This window comes from Canis aureus, chromosome 18 (genome assembly GCF_053574225.1).
Source record: "Canis aureus isolate CA01 chromosome 18, VMU_Caureus_v.1.0, whole genome shotgun sequence".
NCBI classification, from domain to species: Eukaryota; Metazoa; Chordata; class Mammalia; order Carnivora; family Canidae; genus Canis; species Canis aureus.
The window spans coordinates 9,288,053-9,311,986 of NC_135628.1; the positions used below are offsets into that span (position 1 = coordinate 9,288,053).

The following is a 23,934-nucleotide window of genomic DNA, read 5'->3' on the forward strand; positions in this document are numbered from 1 at the left end:
TAGGGCGGGTGGGAAAAGGAGATGGGGAGATGGGTTTCATGCAGATATGAAGCAGATAGTTGAGTGTACTGATCTGGAATTCAAGGGAGGAGTCACAACTAGATACATCCATTTGGGAATCCTCAGGATTTAGATGGTATTGAAGCCCAGCAGGTGGAAAAAGCCCTCTTGTGACACCTGAACTATGTACTCATTAAGTTTTAAAGCAAATTGATTATCTTTATGAAGCCATTTTACTAGAAAATAGAAAGCATTGTGTCCTCGATGATATCTTTTCAGAGATACAGTCTTTTTTGAGAAGCAAGTGGAGGTTAACCAACGTGTACGTGATTAATACTGTCTTGCCTCTGAAGAGCATAAACAAAGCAGTTTAGGAAGGAAAGCTGTTGACCAGCATATGACCAAGCAAGGGAAGGAGACGCTCTTCAGTACTGGTATCCCTAGGTCTCCTGGCTAGCAGTTAGCAGCATTAAATATCAGTTTAATTTGTTTAATGACGTGAAGAGAGCTCTACTGTAGATTAAAGAGTAAGTCTGACGTTGAGTATTTGTTAATTCCTCGGAGACATAGTATGAGTTGATAAGTTGAGGACTTTCCTTTTTTTTTTTTTTAAAGATTTTATTTATTTATTCATGAGAGACAGAGAGAGAGAGAGAGAGAGGCAGAGACACAGGCAGAGGGAGAAGCAGGCTCCATGCAGGGAGCCCGACATGGGACTTGATCCCGGGTCTCCAGGATCACACCCCAGGCTGCAGCATCACTAAACCACTGCGCCACCAGGGCTGCCCGTTGAGGACTTTCCTTGCAGATGTGTGAGTCGCGGAGATAACGCGGCCTAAGTGCCGCCCTACCGCCACTCGGGTGCAGTGCAAAATGCCTGGCCCTCTTTCATTAGTATTCTAGTGGTTGGATTCCAGGAACAAAGTTTAAGGGAGAAGAAAAAAAAAAAAAGCCCTCCCCCATGACTGATTTGAAGCATCAAGGAAAGCACAATACCCCAGAACCTCTCTTTCCTGATTCAGAAGGATTGATGATGGGTCTGACATCGTACTTTTGTACTAAGGTTAGGGCCCCGGGGAAGCGGTGGCTGTGTCTCCGTGAGTCAGGGTGTAGGTGTCCCATTGCTTGGCCTGGTTGATCGGGTGCTCTGTGCGACTTGGATGGAAGTGGGCGGCAGAGCCTCCGGGGAACGCGGGCGCCTGCCTGGGCTCTGCGGGCGCCGGCCCCCAGGTAGAAGCAGGCTGCAGACTTTGGTTTCTAGTGCTTAGAAGGAACGTGCATGGGGAAGTCACGGGGGCAGAAGTGAGGGAAGAGCCTCTGGGCAGGGAGCGCGTCGTCGCGGCTGAGCTGCTTGCCCGGGGCGGTGGCCGTCGCTGTGCCGGCTGCCCTCGATTTGCTCCAGGTGCCTGGGGTGCCCTCCGCGAGCCCTGGGGGCACCCACTGTTGGTGCCCCAGTGATAGATGGAGGAGACTTGCCGGTGCAAGTGGGGCTGGACCCCCCCGCGGCCATGCAGGCGATTGTCCCCGGCAAGGGCAGGAAGCCGCCGCTGGGACAGCCATCAGCCGCCTGGGATTGGAGCTGTCCCGGGTACCACCGTGTGGGTGGCCTTCCTCCCCGGGAGCCAGGGAGCCCGTACCCGGGCCCCGTCCGGGGTGTCGCTGAGGGTGCCCCAGGGTGGTGTTTGTGGCCCCCCGGCTCAGGCCCCAGAGGAGCCCCGGCCTGTAGTCTGGGCGGGCGCGGGGTTCGCAGAGCATCACCGCTGCCCCAGGAGCCCCGCGGCAACAGAGCAGAGGTGCAGGTGGCAGCCCTGAGGCCTCGGGGTCCCCGCCGCACCTGCGCTCACCGTGCGTGGCAGTGCCAAGTGCCGTGCATCCCGCTGGACCCCTTCGATTGTCCCCCTGCTGAGGAGCACAAATGATCCGGTGCATATTTTATAGACACAGCGGTCGTGGGCCTTTGGGCAGCCTTGGGCCCTCTGGGTTGCGCCTTCCGTGGGTGCGGGGGCCCGACGGGCCTGCTTCGGCTGGGGGAGCAGGGAACCCCATGACAAAGAGCTTGGGTCTGAATTAGCCAAAAATGAGAGACGGCCCGGATGCCCGTTGGTAACAGGTCGCCTCGGTAAATTCTGGGACTGCGCGCCGTGCATCCCGGGCACCAGCGGTTGACAGGAATTTCCCTGATGCTGTGTCGCGGAGCGGAAAGCAGGCCGTGGAGGACTATGTATACGGTGAGCCCGAATTGTCTTGTCTGTAGAAACAAAACAAAGTTTGTTGTTGGTTTTTTAAAATATTTTATTTACTCATGAGAGACAGAGAGAGAGAGAGAGAGAGAGAGAGGCAGACACACAGGCAGAGGGAGAAGCAGGCCCCATGCAGGGAGCCCGACGTGGGACTCGACCCTGGGACCCCAGGATCACGCCCTGGGCTGAATGAAGGCAGGCGCTAAACTGCTGAGCCACCCAGGGATCCCAACAAAACAAAGTTTTAACAGTAATGAATAAAAACACTCTGTGAGAGGGAGGAGGAGAGGCGAGAAAGAGACAATGAACAGTTAATTCCAGGGAGTGGGATTGAAAGAAGGTGGCTGGAGATGGGGTAAACGGTCTTTTCGTACTTTAGACAGTTTTGTGTTGTTTACATATATATATATATATATATAAATATATCAAACACACATTAGTTGATAAAGATTGATAAAAAGCAAGTCTTGATCTGTTGTTTTGTGCAGTCCTGTCCAACAGAGAGAAATGATTTGAGAGTCGTACTCTGTGCAGTAAGTAAATGAAAACGCATAGATTTTAAGGAAACTGTTAACAGATGGGGGAAAATTAGCTTATGGAGTAGATTTGGGTGCATTTATGGAAATGATGAGATCCTTTGTGGATGATACGAAATGCTTCAACTGACAGACTCCCAGAGAGGATTAGCCTGACTTGCCTGTTGGAAGACGTTAGACTTCCTCCTATACTGCAGGAAGCCTAAGGAGTTTTTATTCAGCCTACGTGCTAGAACTATGTGTGAAATTCACACACTACTTCTTTCTTTTTTTGAGCTACTCAAAGGATAAACAGGATTGATGTTTTCCCTTATTTTTTCATTTGTATCTGCCCTTTTCTTCATATAGGTATAGGCCCTTAGAGGACAGGTATATTTATAACCTTTTCTATCTCTGGGACTCACCTCACCTATATATAACATGGCCCGTAACTAGCAAGTAATTTTCTGAACAAACAACATGGGTTTGCTGAAGTCCATGCTTTAAAGCTCATGATATTTATTCTAGCAGTTTATTGATTCTTTTTTTAATGCTCAAATCTAAAGGGCTGATTTCTGAACCAAAACAATGGAGAAATATTATGGCAGCTTTGGGCATCACCTTTTGTCTTCCATGTCCAGTCCGGTGTGTGTCTCCTGATAAGCACAGGACATGGTCACGGGCCCATCTCCCATCCTCGGTTGGCCTCCACCTTCGATCTAGTTGGTGGTGTTGAGCCTTTGAGATTCAGCTCACAGTCCATGCAGCCTGACTCTGAGCTGTCCACCCCACAGCCTCCGCAGGTCCAGCAGGAATGCGATTCTGTATTCTCAGCTGCCTTCTACTGCCTCTCGAGTGGAAGAGGCTGCCTTGAGGGAAGGCGTGAAGGCTAGCTAATTCTGACCCGACTTATTAACGATACCAGCCTGCCATTTGTACTCTGCTTAATCGTTTCCTCCCCTCCCAGAGGACCATGGAGCAGTGAGCACAGAATTCTTTGCTTTGAATTTTTCAAATTCCATCAGGGAATCTCTCTCTCCATCATGGGTCTTGACCCCAGTAGGATTCCAGACAGGCCCTAGGTTTGTATGCCACCCTCCATGACTTGCCTCTTTCTTCCTCCTGGAAGAGCTTTTCTCCTTCCAATGGTGGGAATGCCTTCTGCAACTTCATGTTCTGTATCTTAGAGCATGACTCTGAGTCCTCCAGGTTCTAAGCCTTGATATTTAAAGGACACCCTTTGGAGTTTAGAAGACGCTTGGCCTTGCAAAGCCAGCCTCTGGCTAATGAAAGCCTTGATTTTCACAACTTTTTTTTTTTTTTTAAGATTTTATTTATTTATTCATGAGAGAGACAGAGAGAGGTAGAGACATAGGCAGAGGGAGAAGCAGGCTTCATGCAGGGAGCCTGATGCAGGACTCGATCCTAGGACCCCAGGAGCCAAAGGCATATGCTTAACCACTGAGCCACCCAGGGGTGCCCCAATTTTCACAACTGTTGACTGGGAAATGAGCAAGCTGATTTGGGAAACAAATCGAGTTCGCCTCCTTTGTTTGTTGCCCTTTAGAAGCCATGCAGCTCCCCCAGTGGGAGGAGGGCTCAGGGGCATAGGAAATCGCTGGGAATGAGAAACACAGAGGATAATATGTAAGCGTACTGTCCAGCTGTAGAATCAAATGTGGACCTGTAAATTCAAGAGACCCCCCCACCCCCGACCTCTGCAACCCGGCTACCTTCCCTACCCCAAATGATCTGATGTTCTAACTTACTCATGACAGTATTCGAGTGTGTGGAAGAAGACAGTGGGGCTGTGTGCTTTTTGATTACAGGAGCCGATTCTAACTCCTTATAAGAAACTACACTATTTTATAGATCCTCAAGTCTTGAGGACCTAAATCTGGAGATAACATTCATCTAAAAGCCAGGCCGTTGTGATTAGTAGCTACCACCCTCCGCTTTTCCTTATTCTAGCACCCTGGCTCTGTTGCCTAGCTTTTGTTCATTTATTACATTTCCTTTAAAAATTTTACTTGTGAAGTACAAGTGGCTCTTTGGCATAGAATGCAAGATCCTTATCAGCCTCTTTTCTGAATCCTGTGATCTTACCCAGCCCTTGGGTTTGGGATACTAAAAGTTTGATCATTTAAGCCAAAGACTTCAAAAAATGATTGACATCAACTCATTTTCAAAGACAGTTGTAAATTCAGAAATTCATTTTCTCAAGGCCACTAGGTGCAAGCTGCAGACTAAATGAAGGGCATCAAGGATTCAAACTGAGACGGTTTTTGTTTCTTTTGTTGTTAAAAACAAGCAGAAGGGCTGCCTTGTCGAGGGAATTGTATGAAGCTGAACTCTTTCACCTTGGGAGTTTGAGATTGATGCATATTGAGTCGCTTGACATATCTTACATCTAGTAGGACCCCACTTGTCTTTGGGAAACTGACAGAATGATCTGTTATTTCTACTTATGTATCATGAACCGAAAAGGGTTCAGTCTTAAGGCAAAGAAAGGGAAATAATAGCTTGATGGAGGGAAGGGTGGGTACATTTTAACTCATCTGTTTTGATGAGATCTTGGTTAATATGTTTTTTGCCTGTTGTGTTTGTCAGAATTGGGGCAGCTGGTAGGGAGGAGACGATTGAGAAGCTCTTAGGACTTTTTAAATATCTGTCACATAGCTTCAAACCCAGCATAGGAAAGTTTTTCCCTGTACTGTTCGGTATTTTTAACTGCAGCTCCAATTGTAAATTGGAATTTCCTGGCATAGCATAGCTTAGTTCTACATTTATCTCCTAGGTAAACAAACAGACAAACAAATGACCTTCTGGGACACCCATGTTTTTAAGAACTCAGAGGAAAATGCAGAATTTTTTTAAGTTGCATTCTCCAATAGGCAAATCTGCTACTCCAGATTCATTGAAAGGGTTAAAAAAAGACACAAACAATGACACAAAAAGACCTTCAAACTTAGTAACTGAAAAAACTTTCGAGAAGTATCTAATCCTTTACTCTGATACTTCACTTAGCTCTATAAGAGCTACAGTTTGGGGAGATGATGGGGACATTTATAATTATTTACATTTTTTAATTTGAATTTTACAAGTTGGTAAGTTCAGAATTTTTGAGCTTATGGAGTCTTGATAGCCTATAGTTACTTTTTGATCTGTTCATTTGTTTTTAGAAATAACTACATTACTCTTTTATATGGGTTGCTCTTTAAGAATTCACTCTGTTTACCTATGTTTATAATTAATAATGAAACTTTTAGTAATTCGCCAATGCTTTATTTTTTTTTAAATTTTTTAATTTATTTATGATAGTCACAGAGAGAGAGAGAGAGAGGCAGAGACACAGGCAGAGGGAGAAGCAGGCTCCATGCACCGGGAGCCCGATGTGGGATTCGATCCCGGGTCTCCAGGATCGCGCCCTGGGCCAAAGGCAGGCGCCAAACCGCTGCGCCACCCAGGGATCCCTCGCCAATGCTTTATAAGGGATAACTAACATACCGCTGTCACCGGAGGCTATGAAACAAGATACTTTTCATTGTAGTCGCTAATAAAAGAAGAAATACTCCATCTTCTCATATATACTTTTCATGGATGTGTAACTGATTCTAGTGCTGCTTAGGAATTTGAGATCCTAATTCTTCTAATTTTGTTAAATGGAATTATTTTTAAATTCCCACACACCAGTGGAAGAACACACACCGTGGTCATTTTAATTTTGTGTGTTAAGGTTATTTTGTGCTGTTTGAGATTATCTTCTGAAAAAACAAATTTTCTGTGTTGCTTGAAATTTTTTTCTCTTTTTCTAATCTTATTATATTTGGGCACTTGTTATTTTACTCTGCACTGGCTAGAATATTAAAGGCAGTCACTTTGTACGTAAGCCCCAAGGGCATTCACGTTGTCAGATTTAGTTCATGACCAGACTGAGTCACCTCCGGTAATACTCAGGAAAATAAAAACAAATGCAAAATTATCATTCAGACTAAGGAATTGCAATAGATGGATTGTTCCTAATTAACATATTGTGAAATAAATGACTGGTTTTGGCTCTAACACCAGACCTGTTGTCTGTTTTTGAAGATATTTTGGAAACTTAGCTAGTTTATTTGGCGAGTTCCATTGTATAAGGAGAAAGAATAAATATTTACAAAGACTTTTAACCCCAGCTGAGCACAGTGATTTCTGATTTTTATTTATAAAAAAAAAAGAGATATACTTGTGTGGGAGGAATGTGGCCGAGGGGGGTGGGTGTCAGAGTTTTAAGAACTTTCTTCTAAAAAGTGCCACATTTTGCTAACAAAGAATCCAGATTTCAGTTATTATAGACAACATCTGGGATCAATAGCTGAAATTCATAGTGAGAAGAAAGGCTTGGGAAGCAGTTGCTTCATTACTTGATAAAATTGGAAGAGGCACTATCCCCAGAGAAACTTGGTGCCCTCTAAAAACCCTGAGGAAGGATTTAAAAGTTCATTTATAATTGATAAGTGCTGAATTGGTAATGTTCATTTTTATCCTGGTTCCCTGATTTGGCCATTATAGTTTCATGAGTTTGCCTTAACTTGTCATTAAAATCTCAAAGATAAACTGGCAGCATTTCTTTTTAATATCTTTTAATTTTAAAAATAGTAATTGAGGGGGAACAGAAAGGCTTCATAGAGAATTTATAAAGTAGAAATAATAGGGTTAGATGAATTTCTTGGATAAAATGAGCTACATGAATACCAGGTTTACAAGTACCCTGTATATATGCTGTGATCGTTCCTATAAGGTTCTTCTGGTCATACCACTTTGCAAATCTGGGCTGGGCTGGGTACCTACTAGATCGTAGACTATATGGGCATGTGTTCTCTCAGCTTCCACTGGTCAGGTGGCTCTTGTGTCCGCACTGGGTATTGGGATGGGAGTGGAGTTGAAAGAGAGAGGTGTTCTTATTGTAAGTATGTTCCTCTGGGGAGAAAGGAAGAAGAGCAAGATGTCTTCATAATTATGCAGTTTCTATTGGGGGCATTGAGCAGTGTGGTTGGCTTACGAGGTCGTGGCAAGGTGAGGTATGGTGGCCCTCTTTGGGATGGAGGTTTTCCAGGAGACCAGGATGAGAAGCATCCTATCAGGAAGGAGTTAGCCCATTGTCTCTCCACATTGGCCAGTACCTCTCCACCACGCCCAAAGTATATCCTTGACAAAAGTCTCTCTCATCCCCTAATTTTCAATGCATGTGAAATTATTGTTTAAGCTGCTTAATTGATTAAGTAGGCTATTATGTGGTAGCTTGAGGTTCTACTTATTGATGCTAAATAACCAAATTTATAAAATGTAAGTCACCTGCAAATTAGAGATTCACTGTAGTTTGTAAGTCATTGTCTCATTTTATTTTTTATTTTATTTTTTATTTTTTTTTTTCATTTTTTTTTTTTCATTGTCTCATTTTAAGTGAGATTTTAGTAATCAGTTCTAATACAGCATGTGAAGAATTAATAAATAATAGTAGCCAATGTAAACACCAGTAAAACCTAAGACTTTGGCTAAAAAGAAGTATTATGGCACAAAATGATTAGGAAGGTGTATTAATGTTCTCCAGAGAAATGGAACCAATAGGATTCTATATGATTTATTATATTTTACATATATATGACTTATTATAAGCAATTGGCTCTTGTGATTATGGAGGCAGAGAGGTTCCACAATGCAAGCTGGTAATAAAGTTCTGAGAACTAGAGGTCCTTGCGGAGGGCAGGAGAAGACTGATGTTCCAGCCTGGAGTCAGGCAGAGATGGAATTCTTCCTTCTACCTTTGTTCTTTTCAGGCCCTCAGTGGGTGGGATCATGCCCACCCACCTCAAGGAGAGCAGTATGTTTTACTCAACCCACCAAATCAAAGGCTAATCTCTTCCAGAAACACCCTCACAGACACAATCAGAAATAATGTTTCATCTGAGTACCTGGAGTCCCAGTCAAGTTGACAAATTAGCCATCATAGAAGGCTAGATTCCTTCTGTGAAATAAAAGTAGAGAATTTTACCAAGGTTCCCTTATTAGGCACCAGTAAGTATGATAAAGACCCAAGAGTTTGATTCAGACCTGCACATGGCTACGGTTAATGACAGGACCCATCCGATTTTTCTTAAAAATGTTGAGTTGAAACTCAACTCAAAAACTGTTTTTGACCAAACACACACATGTGCGCATATACACACACATTCATTGGTTAAGGAAATGGACCTGAAGAGGTCATGGGATATACTGAAAACTGAGCAAAAAAGTGAAACTTTTTCACTTTCTGAAACAAGTGAAGGTTAAGGTTTTATTTTGTTTAATATGAGTAGATCATCTCAAGGTTGCCTCTGGTAGCAGTGGTGTTAATTTTATGCCTTATGCATAAAAAATCAAGCCTACACTCAGGATATTGTGCCCACTTCAAAAAGGGTCCATTGTATTTTTTGACTGCAATTAAGATAATTCATCTGTGTCTGGGTAACCCTATGAAAAAACATCAGAGTTAAATGGCTAAGGTTGCAGGCAAGAATCATCAATGAATGCTATAAAATATGATGAAAAACAGTATATTTGCATAGTTTCAAAGATACTTGTTAATTACAAGGGAAAAAATAGTAAGTCTGTGGTGGGAAAACTGCCTTAACCAAGTGATCAAGGTTAACATCACCAGCAGTGATACATATTGCCATTGTATACCTCCTGATAAGGTACACTGGGCAGGGCATATGGTCACTTCCTTGGTATCCTTGCCAAATTTGCCTATCCTACATTGAATCATGAGGAAATATCAGACCTAATTTAGAGGCATTGTACAAAATAACTTATTATTAAGTATTCTTAAAAGCCTCAGACAAAGGCTGAGATATCGTCATATGGGAGGAGACTAATGGGATATAACATGAAATGTAATGTGGAATTCTGGTTTGGATCCTTAACCAGAAAAAAGACATCATTTGGACAGTTGGAGAAATTCACATATTGATCTGTTGAATAGTTAATAGTATTATATCAACATTAACATCCTGGTTTTGGTAAGCGTGCTGTATTTAAGATCTTGATATTCGATGATGGGAAATGACGGATGTATCAATTTTGATGTTTCTTGTAAATCTAAAATTATTTCAAAATGAGAAATTAACAAAATAGACGGTGGATTCTCTTTTTTTTTTTCACATAAGAAGAAACAGAACTGTGTAAGTGTGTCAGTTTTGTGTAATTTTAAAAGTCACTTGGGGAAGGGCACCTGGCTGGCTCAGTCGGTGGAGCATGTGACTCTTGGGGCTGTGTGTTCAAGCCCCACATTGGGAGTAGAGATTATTTAAAAATAAAAATCTTAAAAAAAAAAAAGTTACTGGGGATAGAAAAATAACTGTATTTCATAGGAACCAAAAAGTATAAGAAACATTCCTTCTTGTGATTTATGAACTCAATGAAGTAGTGCCAAAGCGTTGTCTTCACTGTGCTTCCAGTGCCCACCATGGAGCTGGCATATACAAGAAGGTGGCCATTGGCTGAATAAGTCAGTGAACGAATTGTACACCTTGGTGATTTCATTACATTGTATGTTCAGCAGATACTTTTTGAGTACCTGTTGGGTGTCATACATTGTCATACAATGTCATACATTGTGCTGGGTGTTGGAAATGAAAAGTTGCTGCAAAACTAGAGGGGATGAGTGTTAACAGAAGGATGTATAACTGGAGGGGTATGGGGGCGGGGGAGTAAGCCTTCCTTGAAGAGGATGCTTAAGTGTTTTTAAAGAACACCTGGTGGGGAAAGGCAACAAGAATCCAGAATCCCAAGTAGTGTGAAAAGCATTTGCTCAGACCCATGAGAGGTCTGTTGTGACCATTGAATGTGGTTTATAAAGGGAAGATTGCACAAGTGTGTAGGAACCGGATTTTGGAAAACAAAACAAAACAAAAAAAAAAACAACAAAAAAAACAACCTTTGGATTTGGCTTTATTCCTCCATTGAACTGTTCACTGGCTCCCTGTTTTCTAAAGAAATTTTGACTGGTTTTCAGCAGCCGAAACCACTTAGAACTAGTGTTTGTTCAAAATTGGAAACTGGCTTAGTTCTCAGAGCAGGAGGGAGGGTAATAAATAGGAATGTAGAGTTTGCTTCTCTTCGCATGGGAGTTATGCAAGTTGCAGGTGACAGACCAGCAGATTTCTTGAGAAGTCAACATTGGGAATGGAAGTCAAACTTCAAAGTGGAAAAAGAAAAGCCTGTGGAAACAAAACTAGAAATATGCATGCTTCACTGTGGGGGGGAATGAATGACCAGAGATGGGACAGGGCCGAATAATAGTTTGCTTTGGACAAAAGGTTAGAGGAGAGGAGAGGAAGCCAGGCTCTCCCCACTTGGGGGCAGCCTGGAGGTCATTCCGCCGTGGTGCAGAAGGCACAGATGCTGGGGCTCAGGTGTGCCCTTCAGTTCTCCTGCCCTGTCTTGTGACTGAGTGTTTAGTCCTTGGAGAGAGAAATCAGGGGGAAGGAAAGGCAAGGGAAGACATAACAGATTTTTTTTTCTCTTCCCTTATAGCAAAAAAACTAAAACTAAAAAAATGTCAGGAAACTTAATCCTGTGTTTCAGAAATTCTCCTAAATTGCATAATTTTCATATTAACTGCCTCACATTGGAAAAAAAAAAAGCACATTATGGATATGCATAGATAATATGCGATATATATACACATGTATATATGTGCATATATACATCCTATATATATCATCTATCTACACCAAATATTTGGTGGTAGATTTAATGTTTCCTTGGAAAATGGTGTTTTGCTTCTTAGTGGAAATTCTTCACTTGGATCCAGGCAAAGCAATGACTGTTTCCTGTCACTTCATTCCACTCTGTGACACGAAGGCTGTCTTGTGATTTTTTTTGATCCTGATGCCCCTTTCCCTCAGATAAACCCTCTTGAGGTGGAGTGAACGCTTGAAGCTGCATCTCCTTCCTGTCCTGTCTCTGCATTTTAGGAAGATGCCTCTTTACTCTTTTACGTTCCTTATCAATCTCAGTTGCCAAAGATTTCTGTTTTATCAGCTTTTCCTCCCCCCTCTCTCGAATGGCTGAGCCTGAATCTAAGTTTAACTTGTTAATAATGATTTCCAAGAAGCTGTAATAACAGAAAGTTTTTGACTTACTGTTGTAAATGTGTTTTTGCCTGAGACAGACTCAGGTCCAGACACCAAGTTTCTGGTTAGCAATGATGGTAAAAATATAATATCCTATATATCCTATATTTCCTTACATTTTATAGGCTCATAAATCCCATTCTCCTACATTTGTGTGATCCTCGTGACATGTCTGTGAGCAAGGCCAGGTAGGTGATGTCATCCCAGAAGAGTAAATGGAAGGACCCAGGTTCATAAGCAGTGGAGCTGAGCCCCAGGCCTCCTCTCTCTCTTCAACTTTGTCTCCCTTTCCTAAGTGCTGGGATGCTTTTGAGATAATTGTTTAAACTTTGTCTCTTCCCTCCTCTTGGCGGGCACTTGGCCAAAACCATAACCTTTCTATCATATTAAGTTGTTTTTAAAAGTACAGATAGGCGGATGCAATAATTAGTTCAGAGCTTTATTGTTTGACCTTCAGTTATTCTTGTAGCCACTTAGGCAAATGCCTTTGCTTTTGTAGCGTTAAAACCAAGGTGAAGAATATGTTTGTGACTCTGGAGAATAAAAGTGGTTCGTTTACTGCCACGGCAACAGTAGCTTCCGATGAATCTTAATGTGGAATAATTCCCTCCTGATATCGTTGATTTGTTTCCTTGTTTGCCTCTCTTCTCTTCATTTTCTCTCTCTCTAAAATGGGAATAGAAACATTTACATCATAGAAGATTAGAAATAATACATAAAGAATTTAGCAAAACCCTTAACACAAAGTAGCCATGCAATAAGATTGCTTTCCTTCTCCCTTAGAAACAAATTTTGCAAGAAATAAATTTTGAGTGGTTAAAGCTTTAATGCTGGTAGCAGGTTGGGCTCTCCAGGAAGCAGACTCTGGGCTGGAGATGAGCTTGCTGGGTGTTTATCAGGGAGTGCTCTAGGGCTCCACACGCATGGAGGGCAGTGGAAGGAAGCAGGGCGGGGCAGAGGGAGAAGACCTGTGAGGCAGGGCCAGTGACAGCCTTGGTCACTTGAGCTAAAATGACCCTTCAGAATTATACCAAGTGGTAGCAGGAGGATCTGACCCTCTTACTCCCACCCAGTCTGTCACCACATGCAAGCCACCCTGGGAGGAAAGCATGACCTTGGGGAAAGCAGCTCTCTTCAGCTGAGATAATTCCAGAAGGGGGCTGACAGCCAAGGGACACCTGCCCTGATTCTCTCAGCAGCTGGGAGAATAAGTCATGCATTTCTGAAGAGGAAGCTTGGTGTCGCAGCAGCCACCACAGACTTGATGTTTACCTGGAGTCCAAATGGCAGTGGTTCAAGCAGAATGAAGTTCTGCAGTTCCTGATAGAATTATCCTCGTAACAGTCAAGGACAGCAATACATTTTCAGGTGATTCGTGTGAGATGTCAGAACTGAATATATTTTACTCGGTACGCTTTTGATTTTTCAGTCAGTTGGGCCAGAAGGGAGTCTCAAGACTGATGAATGGTAAACGAATGGAATCCTGCTTGTAAGTGAGCCTACGCGTGGGCCCCTCAGCTGTGCCTGCAAGGTGTATGGGGCCCGTGGGCACGGGCCACCTCCAGGATGAGTCAGATCCCAAACTCCTGGCAAGTCGCAGAGGATAAGAAGAAGGAGCACAGCATTTCTTTCATTTTCTTAGTTCATTTTCAGCATCAGAGCGACATTCAGGAGCTACCATTCCATCCCCCCCCCCCTTACATTCTTCTTTTCTTTTCATTTTTCTCTCTGGTCCCACATTTCTTTCTTTCCTCCTCTTTCTTTCTTTTTTTCTTTCTTTCTTTCCTCCCCTTTCTTTCTTTCTTTCTTTCTTTCTTTCTTTCTTTCTTTCTTTCTCTCTTTCTTCTTCCTTTTTTTTTTTTTTTTAGATTTATTTATTTATTAGAAAGAGAGAGTGAGAGAAAGAGAGAGCATGAGCAGGGTGGGGAGAGGGAGAAGCAGGTTCCCTGCTGAGCGGGAAGCCAATCCCATCCCAGGACCCTGGCACCATGACCTGAGCTGAAGACAGACATTAACCCACTGAGCCACCCAGGCACCACTCCCTCCCACATTTCATCTCAATTTTTTTCTTGAGTCTTTCTGAGCCATCTGCTTGCACAGTCCTGCTGTCATACTGATAGCCAGCCTGAAATCCCGTGGGGTTAGGAAAGACCACTTCCTCCTAACTTGTGGAGGGAAAAGAGAGAAGAGGACCTGGGAGAAAGACAGTTCTGTCCTGTACTAGTGATGGTACCAACAGAAATCCTCAAGCGACCTCTGTCTGCCCTCAAGCCCTATTCCAGGCAGCTATAAAGAAAGAAGAGTCTTTGATTAGATTAGTATCTTGGTTTTCCCTACCGTATTGTATCTTTGCCTACAGGAGGATTTTGTGCATGTGCAAAGGAGGTGACCCCTTGTTCTCTTCCACAGTTCACCATTTCATCAAATAAAGCCCCAGGAAAGACTTCCTCATTAAGCTTATTTCCCTCTTCTGTTTCCTCCAGTCCTTATCCAGGACCTTCAGAAATCCTACCTCTTTCTCCACTTATCCATTTGTGCTCCCCCAGCCACCAGTGGCACTCAAAACTGATAAACCTAAATGTAGATCCATCTATGACCAGCCAGAGATGAACAATGTGAAATGTGAAATGAATGCGGACACAGGCAAGAACCAGTTTTAAATGGGCTCTCAGGAAGAGTTTTCTTAGCATGCCTCTATGGTCAACACCTGCTTCATCATTGTCTTCTAACTGTCCCTGCTGTGCCTCAAGATTTTACAACTGCTCACATCAACATGTTTATTTGGTTTCTGGTGCAGTCATAGCACGCTTTTTGTGGAGCAAAACAGCAGTTTCATTTTTGTATTAAATAGGATTCTGTGGACTAATCCCAGAATTAGAGAACAATAGAACCATGTTCTGTATTGTAAGTAGTCAGCCCACAAGTGACCTTTCAGACCACAACCTGTTCATGAGTAGGAGATCCTATTATTAGAAAGATGAAGCCAAAACTCTGACTTTGAGAGATGAGTTTCCTTCTTTTGTGCCACAAGTGACAAAGCATTTTCATTATTTTTATTTTTATTTTATTTTTTACAGTATGTTCCATTCATCTTAGATTGTCAGCCCATAAAGGGCAAGGGCAGGCTTTGCCAGGCTTGAATTGAATTATAGTGGACAGAATTGCATAAATATTATTTTGACAATGATGCTGCACAACTTGTTATTGTCTGCACTATAGAGCTCCATAGTTGACTTAGGGTAGGTTTTTTTTAAACATTGGTTTTCTAGTTTTGCTTTTAAAAGTCATAGAACTCTATGATGGAGTGTCTCTGTACTGCTTAAAAGTTTTAAAATGTGATTTTGTTGCTTGTATGAACAAATAGTGTCATTGAAACTGAGGTATGAGTCCCTACTTCACAGAACAACTTTGCTTTCTTTTTACCTTCTTCATAGAAGATATGTCTGAGTCTATATGAGGATGTTTCTCACAGCCATTAATTTTAAATAAATGGGCAATAGGTACTAAACTGATTATCATATAAAGTAATAACATTATGAGTGATAATAGCTATTGATAAGATTTTCAAGATGATTATGCTCTACATTGAACATGTTGACCTTACCTATATATTCTTAAAGAATTGATTATAACTTTGGTTATGTGATGTTAATCCAAATAAATTTTTTTTTTACATAATAGCAAGTGAGCAGAGATGAACACAATACCATACAGTAGTTTATATATGCTGTTTAAAATTATACTCTCAAGGCTTATGACTGAAACAATAGTATTGGACCTTTACATTTTCGGTTCTGTGAAGAGTTCATTCTCAGTGATCTATCTATACTAAAATTGTTCAATTTATAAGAAAAAAAGGATCAAGACATGTGTGTCATGTTCAGTAGGCCCCAATATTATTAGGGGAAAGACGCCCCTGGAAAGTATACGCTGAAGACTTTTGTAGAAAGATATAGCTTCATTAGAATAACCGGGGACAAAGTAGATTTTCAACTATTTGCTAAAAAGACGTGTTTTATGCAAAAATGCCTGAAGGATCTTAAAGGGATTTAGTTAGAAAGTTGTATCCACAATGGAATCTAAAAATAACATGTAGTACATTTGATGAAAATGCAAATTGAGGCTTTGTGAATGCCTGTGTTATCTCCTGAATCTTTGCTTTGCTAAACCAGTTTGCTTACTTTATGATATATCACACACTACCACTAATAAACAAGAGCCAATCCATTTTTCAAATCTTTTGCTTTTTTGCCCAGAACTGCCTTTCTCTTTCATAACCTGAAGCATAAATAATATAGCATTCATCCATCCATTGACAAGTTTAGTACACTGCAAGGTGGAGTTACTTGTGTAAGTCAAAGGTTGAAAATGGCTTACCATTTTAGAGGGTAAAGTTCAAAGTCATGCCTGAACTATGTCTTGAAAAAGCTTCATACCCTAATGTGATCTGCAGTTCAATGCTTGCCCCTCAGTGTTCTCGGCTAAAAGAGGTGACCCTAACATTCTGTGAATCTCTAAAACCTGGATGCCATTTTTAAGTGGCTTCATGTATCCCATGTGTGTGTTCATTCTCTGTTCATGTACTCAGACACTCATATACTGAGTCTTGAAGGTGAATTAGAAATAGTTCATGTTCTTAAGTAGACAGAGATGAATAAAGTAGTAGAATACCATATGGTGCCTTATCCTATTGAAGGTGTGGTCAGAGTCCCTTTGGAGCACGGATGAGAGAGTAATTGATTACACTTGAAGCAAGGATGAGGAAAGGAAAAAGGGTAGCATCAGGAAATCAAAAGAGCTAACCGTGGAGCTAGAACTTAAACGAAGACTCCTTGGCAGTTCCCCGCGTAGAAGGGATGGCATAGGTAACCCCCCAAAAGGGAATAATATGTATAAAGGCACTGAGGCCTGCAAAAAAGATCTTGATACAGTTTGGGGTATGGCTGAGCACAGGGCACCCTGTCTACCTCCTTTGTTTTGTAGAGGAGGCACCTGAAGCCCAATGGGATTGAAGAACTTACTAGCATGCTCTTATTAGTTTTCAAATATTACGTAGCTGAAGAGTAAAATCAGAATTCATCCATATAGACTACTTAGATAAGAAATGAGATGATACACAGATAAAACCCAGACAAAGTGTCATCCCACTTTCAGCAACTCCTATGAAAGCGTGAGTTTTGACAGATAATATAATTTGGATCTTGAAATTTTAAGTACCCTCTAAAAATAGTATTTGCAATAATAAGGAAGCTTCTTGTTTAAGATCAGAGTGTTTAGCAGTAATGACCACACCCTCATTCATTCCCTCAGTGATTATTTACTGAACTCAGATTGAGTACCAAGGTCGGTACTGAATTGGGTATACAATGGGGAGCTAAAACCAGCACAATCCTTACATTTGTGGAAATTTGCACAAATAAGGATTGTGATTCAGTAGTCTGTTGCTACGAGTGCACGTAGTTGGGATGAGTGAACGTGCATCAAGGAAGGCTGCCCTAGAAGTGACTGACCCCTGAACTCATATCTGTAGGATGAAAATGGCCTAACTTGGTAAGGAGTGAAAGGAACAGTCTTTGCAAGAGGTCAGCCCCGTGTAAAGTCCAGCGTATGAGGGAATATATACCAAAGTATTGACAGAAGGTCTCTGTAACTGGAGTACAGAAAGTCAGAGTCAAGGAGTACAGGATGGTACCAGAGAGAAGGGCAGGACTGTATGGGCTGTGGTACTGATCTCTTTATCATTCTCAGAGCTCTAATATATTTAGGAGGAGGATGACATCATCACATGTGCATTTTGAAATGACCACTTTAACTGTCATGTGAAAAAAGGATTGGAAAGGGTCCTGAGTATCTAAACATGGACCTGTTAGGAGTCCACAGGAGAGGGCCAGTCAGTGTGGGGAGTGGCAGGAGTGGAAATGTTGAGAGAGGGTGCCTCCAGGAGGTGTTTCAGAGATAAGATGATTGCGACATGGTGTTGGATTGTATATGTGGATGAGAGGGCTAGTTCATGACCCCCGGGTTCTTGACCTTACCAGTCAATGGACAGTGCTAACATTCGATAGAACTGGGAACAGTGGAGGAGGATCTGGTTTGGAGACACCTAAGGATTGTATGAACTAAATGGCAGCATTAAATAAGAGGAAAACAGCCTGATCAAGCTCTTGTCCAGCACGGCACGATCTATTTAATCATCTTTTAGTACAAAAGAAATAGAAATCTAATGGAAGAAATATAAGCTACATACAGAAACAGAAAAACACACACAGAAAACAACAACAAACCCCACAAAACCTTAGGCCAAACGCGACGGAATCAAAGGTAACTAGTGGCATCATGGACCTTGTGCTGAGGAAAGACAACCAGGGAGACATCCGAGAAGGCTTCCCAGTGGCCCTGTAGAGCGATACAGAGAAATCCACCTAGTAATAGCAGGATAAAGCAGGACTGGCAATAGACTACAATTTTAGACTAACATTTCAGATTAGGTGATTGGAAGAGAAAATATCTTAGATTTGGTTAGAGAATGAGGGGAGATGATGGGTTTAGCTGGAAGTATACTAAGTTTTGGGTCCTTAGACATCTGAACAGGGATACACAATTGGCAAGTCTGTGTCAGATTCTCAGGGGCACAGATCAGACCTGGAGAGGGACTTGGCAAGCCATCTGTCAACAGGTGATGCTAGAAGTCTTGAAACTCTTTCCAAAGAGGAAGAATGAATATATATGATAGAAAAGGAAAAGTCCAGTTTAAATAACTGAGGTATTTATGAAATGACTAGAACGTTCCTGAGTGTAGTAAGTTATTTCCAGTAGGCACCTTAATTAAGCCTCCAGTATCTTTTGCAGTTCTTTTACTGTTACCCCCATTTGCTTGATGAGGTGATGCAGATTTTGAGAAGTATCTTGACTATAGTCATGCAGCTAATAACTGCTAAAATCTGGGCTCTCCTTTCATGTCTCATGATGACGCTGTTGTCCTGCACCTCAGCCTTTATGCTTCAGCATCTTGGGCATAGAATGCTAGGTGACACCAACATTTAAGGAGAGGGCTAAGAAGAGAAGGTCTACAGAGGAAGGCTGGGGAGTGTGAGAGATGAGGTTCAAACGAAGGTGAACTTCTGAAAGCAATATGCTCGTGGTCGCAGTGAGGGGATAGTGACTTCATTAGTGTGGTTTCAGAGCACATGGAAGGCTGTGTTGAGTGGGCTGGAGCATGAAGGGGGGAGGAAGAAATGAAGTCCATGGATGGTACCACTGTGTTCAAGAAGGTGATGGGGGCTGGGAGAGAACATGCAGTCTGGGAATTACAAGGCCATTTGTGAGTGGTAAGAGCTATAGAGAGAGCCGTGTTGGGTACTCTGAGCTCTCAAATCTTGAAGCGGTGCAGTGTGGAACCACTAGGGTCGTGAAGAGTCTAGATAACTTCATGAATGTAGAAAGGGGATTCTGGGTGCAGGCTTGCTCTGAAGTCTTTTAAATTCTAATCAGTCTACTGACTGTCCAGCTGTGATCTCTTGTAAGAAGAGGTCTCTGAAAGTTGTTTAAGATAATCTGTCAAGATATACAGACCCTGGATTATTTTTTGAGTGAACATCTCCTAGCACGTCAATATGAGGTCATAGGGTATTTAGGTTGGAAAATGACATCACGGATTAATGCTTGTCTAAAACGTTCTAACTTGGTTACTCTACAGTTATTTTCATCCATCTCATGTACTGTGGGTTATGCTTTCTGTCTTGCATTTTGATCTCTACTGTTAATTTTGTTTTGAGATTATGAAAGGGCTTTAGACCTCTTGTAAAAGCCCATTACTTACCGGCATGTCCTGATTTTTGACAGATTCATGTGTTTCTTCAAGCTTTTAAAATACGTTCTCAACAGTAGCCATGATTTATTTGGGGGTTTGGGGTTGTATCTGAATCTTACTATGTGAGACAGAGCTATAGAATTCACTCTCAAAATTTTGGTCTTTTAAAAATCACTCAGTCAAAGCTTTTACTATCATTTTTCAAACGTGAATGGAAAGTTGATTACAGTGCACTGTATCGAGCGGGAGATGTTTCTTCTTTTTTCATGTAGTGAGGTGCATTTTTGTTATTTCTCCATCCTCATCTCCTTTTTGACTCAGGCATTACTCTCCCGGGGAGAATCACTGTGCTTCATTCTCTCTGTAACTCTCTGAGGTATCCGGAGATAACTAACCTATACACACTTTCTTTCTGGCTTTAACATCCTCGCCCTGCCCAGCCCTGTGAAATGTTTCAGAAACCAGTCAGTCCATAACCACTAGGTAAGGCTAAATGGTGACACCCTACTCTCCCCTGGACATACGTGCCCTATTCCGAGAGAGTTGGGGCATGTGGGAATTGTCAGAGTGGGTGTATATTTAATCCTAGGGGCGGAGCTTAGTCAAGACTAAATAAAATGTTACTCTTAATTACTACTCAAGGTGACCGCTTTTATGCCACATACGTGGCCAAGCCCTGGGGACATACTAGTAAGCAAATAAATGCAGCCTCTTCTCTTGAGCTTACAGTCTAAGAGAAAAGAAATCTCCTACAAGCAACATAATAGGAAGGTAGATGAAGCTGAACAGCGAGTAGGATATGTATTCCTCATTTGTTATTGAACACATTTATTGAGGAACTACTGTGGGCAAGGGGTCTGGATGCAGAGTGAATATAGCAGTATACAAGAGTGGCACAGAGCTCTTCGGGAAATAACATTGTCACATAGGTTATTGAGTGATACTCTGCAAAAACATATAAAAGTTAAATATGACAGCAGGTTTTAGCTCTCAAAGTATACTTCCTCTTTGCATTCGTTTTTCTAGTCAGTGACATTTAATAGCAAGCAGTATAACTGGCTATAACGGATATGATTATCTTCATATATTCTATAACATTTCTTACAGTTATTGCCAGTTTTCGAGGAACTGTCCCATATGGCCTGTCACTGGAAATTGGAGATACAGTTCAGATCCTGGAGAAGTGTGATGGTAAGTGGGCTAGTGCTGATTGTTCAAGGTTGTATAACCAACCTCATCACCATTGGACAGTTCATAGTGTTTGCAAATTCTGTCCTGTTAATTTCTGGGATTTTTCCAGTGGTCACAGTGATCCATTTTTGACAAAGCTTATTTCTTGCAGATTCAATGTTTGGCTTATGGAAAAGCATCAGTTGCTATTTTTAAGCTGATATATTTTTCCTGATATTATTTCCTTATATTCACTAGATGCCAACATATAAAGCAGTTGAGGCTACTGTATTTGAGGGGATTCATGACTCAGTTCCAAACTAGAAGGTCTTTCTCAGGATCTCAGGGGTCTAATAGGTCCCCCAGGACAGGAAGAAACAGATCCAGAGCAGAAATGGCTTCTCCAAGGTTAAGTAACCAGATGCCTTGGAGAAGACTCCTGCCAAGGCCAACTCTGCTGTAGTTCTGCAGTCTTCTTCCCTGCCACCCCCAAACTTGAACTAAAGTTATTCAATGCATATGAAATGTTAGTGGAATATATTGTAAGGGCCTTATGATTATTAATTTATACTGCATGTAACTCATTAAATCAAAATACTTAACATGTTCTCAAATGTTTCCAGTCCTGTTCCACAAGACATGCTTAAGCTCTCATATTTAAAAAGATCCCAGTTGAAATGACTGCTCTTTTTTTATTCTCGTTAAGATGACCACATTTTAAATATCCATTTTTCTCCTGAAATGTTGTGCTTAATAGGATTTATAATATGATAACATTCTGTCGTAGCAAGATTTATTAAACTGTGTTCCTCCAAACAGAACTCTTAAAATTACTTAGAACCTGGCATTAAATGGTGATGGTACATGGACATTTATTCTGTGCCCTGTAAATGAGATCTCTAAAAGTATAATCAGGTCTTTCATGTTATTGTCAGATGCATTTTGTCTATTTTTACCCTGTATACAGATGAATATCAAATCTGTTTTGAATTGGTGCATGAAAATGGGCTCCATGGCTAATGAGAGCTGTTTTGTAACCTAAAAACCTTCCCCTGCAATATAATTGAACAGAGACCTCCTTTTAAGACTTTAGCAGTTCTCAAAAAGTTGTGGTTTCTGTTAGAGTAATTATTTAAGAATAGATATATTTCTTGGATGTGTCTTTAAGGGATTTTTAAATCCTGAGATAGTTTCTGTTCAATTCATTTTGCTTTTCTTCAGACTGATTTTAAAGCTGTTAGGTATGACATTTTACAATATATCTTTCTAAAAAAATTTAAAAGGAACAGAGTATTGAAATAAAAAGTTCAAATAGTTTGTTTTAAAAATTCAATTAATAAAAAAAAACAATGCAACAGAATATTTGTTACATGGTAACTTCTTACCAATAAACAAAATGGTTCTATACTTGAAGAAACTGTAAGTTGAAAATAATACATTTAGAGGGAGTATATATTTACCATTTATTTTCATATATATATATATACCCTGTACTTGTTTTAAGGTATAAAAAGGTAAGTTCCTCTTTCAGGATAGTGCTGAAAATGATTCAGAATTGCTTGGAGGTTAAGCCATAGGCATTCCACAGAATAAACATTAAGGTGAGCTCAGGTGGTAGGACATTTTGCTGATAAGAGTGCCCATCACTTTCCTTGATAGGTGATACCTGATTTTCCTCTTATGCTATCAGACTGATCCTAAACCTAGATGATGGGCTGAAGGATGTGCAAATTCACTCTATGACTGTTGGCTGAGCCCTATTCTTTGGTGATAGGGTCTGGGCCTTGTAGTCAGGCAAAGAGAAATTGGAAACTTATTAAATCTTGTGCAGATTCTTGAATTTCCCTGAGACGTAATGTAGCCTTTTATAAAATGTGGAGAAACCATGCTCATGTCAATTAACTTGCCCAAAATAAAATAGTCTGATAAGTAGCAAAGCCAGAATTTAAGCCCAATGCTATTCCAAACCCTGTACTTCCATTATGCATGTTTCTATTTTTCATATAGATTTCCATTACAATTTTTTAAATGGTTTCTTAATAGAATGCTTAAACTATTAGTCACTTGAGCTATAGTCTAGCCCAATCCAACCCCCATTTTATTCATACACAGAATATTTACCGGTAGGGTAAAATTCCGTCAGTAAAGGACAGATTGATTTGTAATAATTTCTTTTCTTTAAAATATTATAATGGTTTATCAAAATAATGACCATGATTATTTCTCCACAGGCTGGTACAGAGGATTTGCCTTAAAAAACCCAAATGTCAAGGTAATAAAAAATATTACTCATAATCATAATTATGGGATTTTTAAAAAAAAGTTATTTTATTTCATTTTACAATTGAAATTACAGTTGGGACTCTTAAAGTGCCAAATGGCAATACAGATTTTCATAATTTTGGGAATTCCTTTGAACTTGGATTATCGTTAAGACATGCTACTCAAATGATAATCCTAGGTAGCTCTTGCAGTTTGTGCTGAGAAGACCTTAATAAGCTCATTATATTATAAACAAAATCTTTTTGAAGTGTTAGTTTAGCAGAGAGTGAAATTAAAATTCAAGCAGGGGAAATAGATATTCCAAAAGAAAAATTGAATAGAGGTGTTAAGATTTCTGTGGTATCATTTGTAAAAGAGTGATGTGGAGAAACACGTTTATTTCAGCAGCCTAGTAAGATTCCCTTCTGGGTTTGGGCAGGTGAAACATGGGGAAGCCGTGTTACAAAGAGCTCCCTGTTCCTACGATTCCAGACAGAAACTAAGACTCACTATCCTTTATATGTTTATATACATCCTCAGAAATTATAGTAAGGAGGTAGTATGATTTTTATTTTACCTTTCGTTTGTATACTTTATGACTTTGACACTAATCCTTACTATTTTCTGTGTTTGTCTACTTTATTCTAATCTCTCCAACTTTCATCCACACTTCCCAGGTTCTATAATACTCTCTTGCGTGTCATGTTCATTTCTTGGTTTAATTCTGGCTTTATTAGGATTGTAGATAAGAAAATGTATCATTTCTTACTCTCAAAATACAG

At 40.9% G+C, this 23,934-nt stretch overlaps 1 protein-coding gene across 8 annotated transcripts in view; it reads left to right on the top strand.

The window, feature by feature from the left end:
- The window catches only part of DOCK4 (dedicator of cytokinesis 4), a 409,480-nt gene that overhangs the window by 161,814 nt on the left and 223,732 nt on the right, over positions 1–23,934 (top strand). For all 8 annotated transcript variants that reach the window (XM_077856142.1, XM_077856147.1, XM_077856145.1 and 5 more), the window contains exons 2-3: positions 20,828–20,911; positions 23,122–23,162. In XM_077856142.1, the coding sequence (XP_077712268.1) occupies positions 20,828–20,911; positions 23,122–23,162 (125 nt within the window). The remainder of the gene's footprint in view (positions 1–20,827; positions 20,912–23,121; positions 23,163–23,934) is intronic.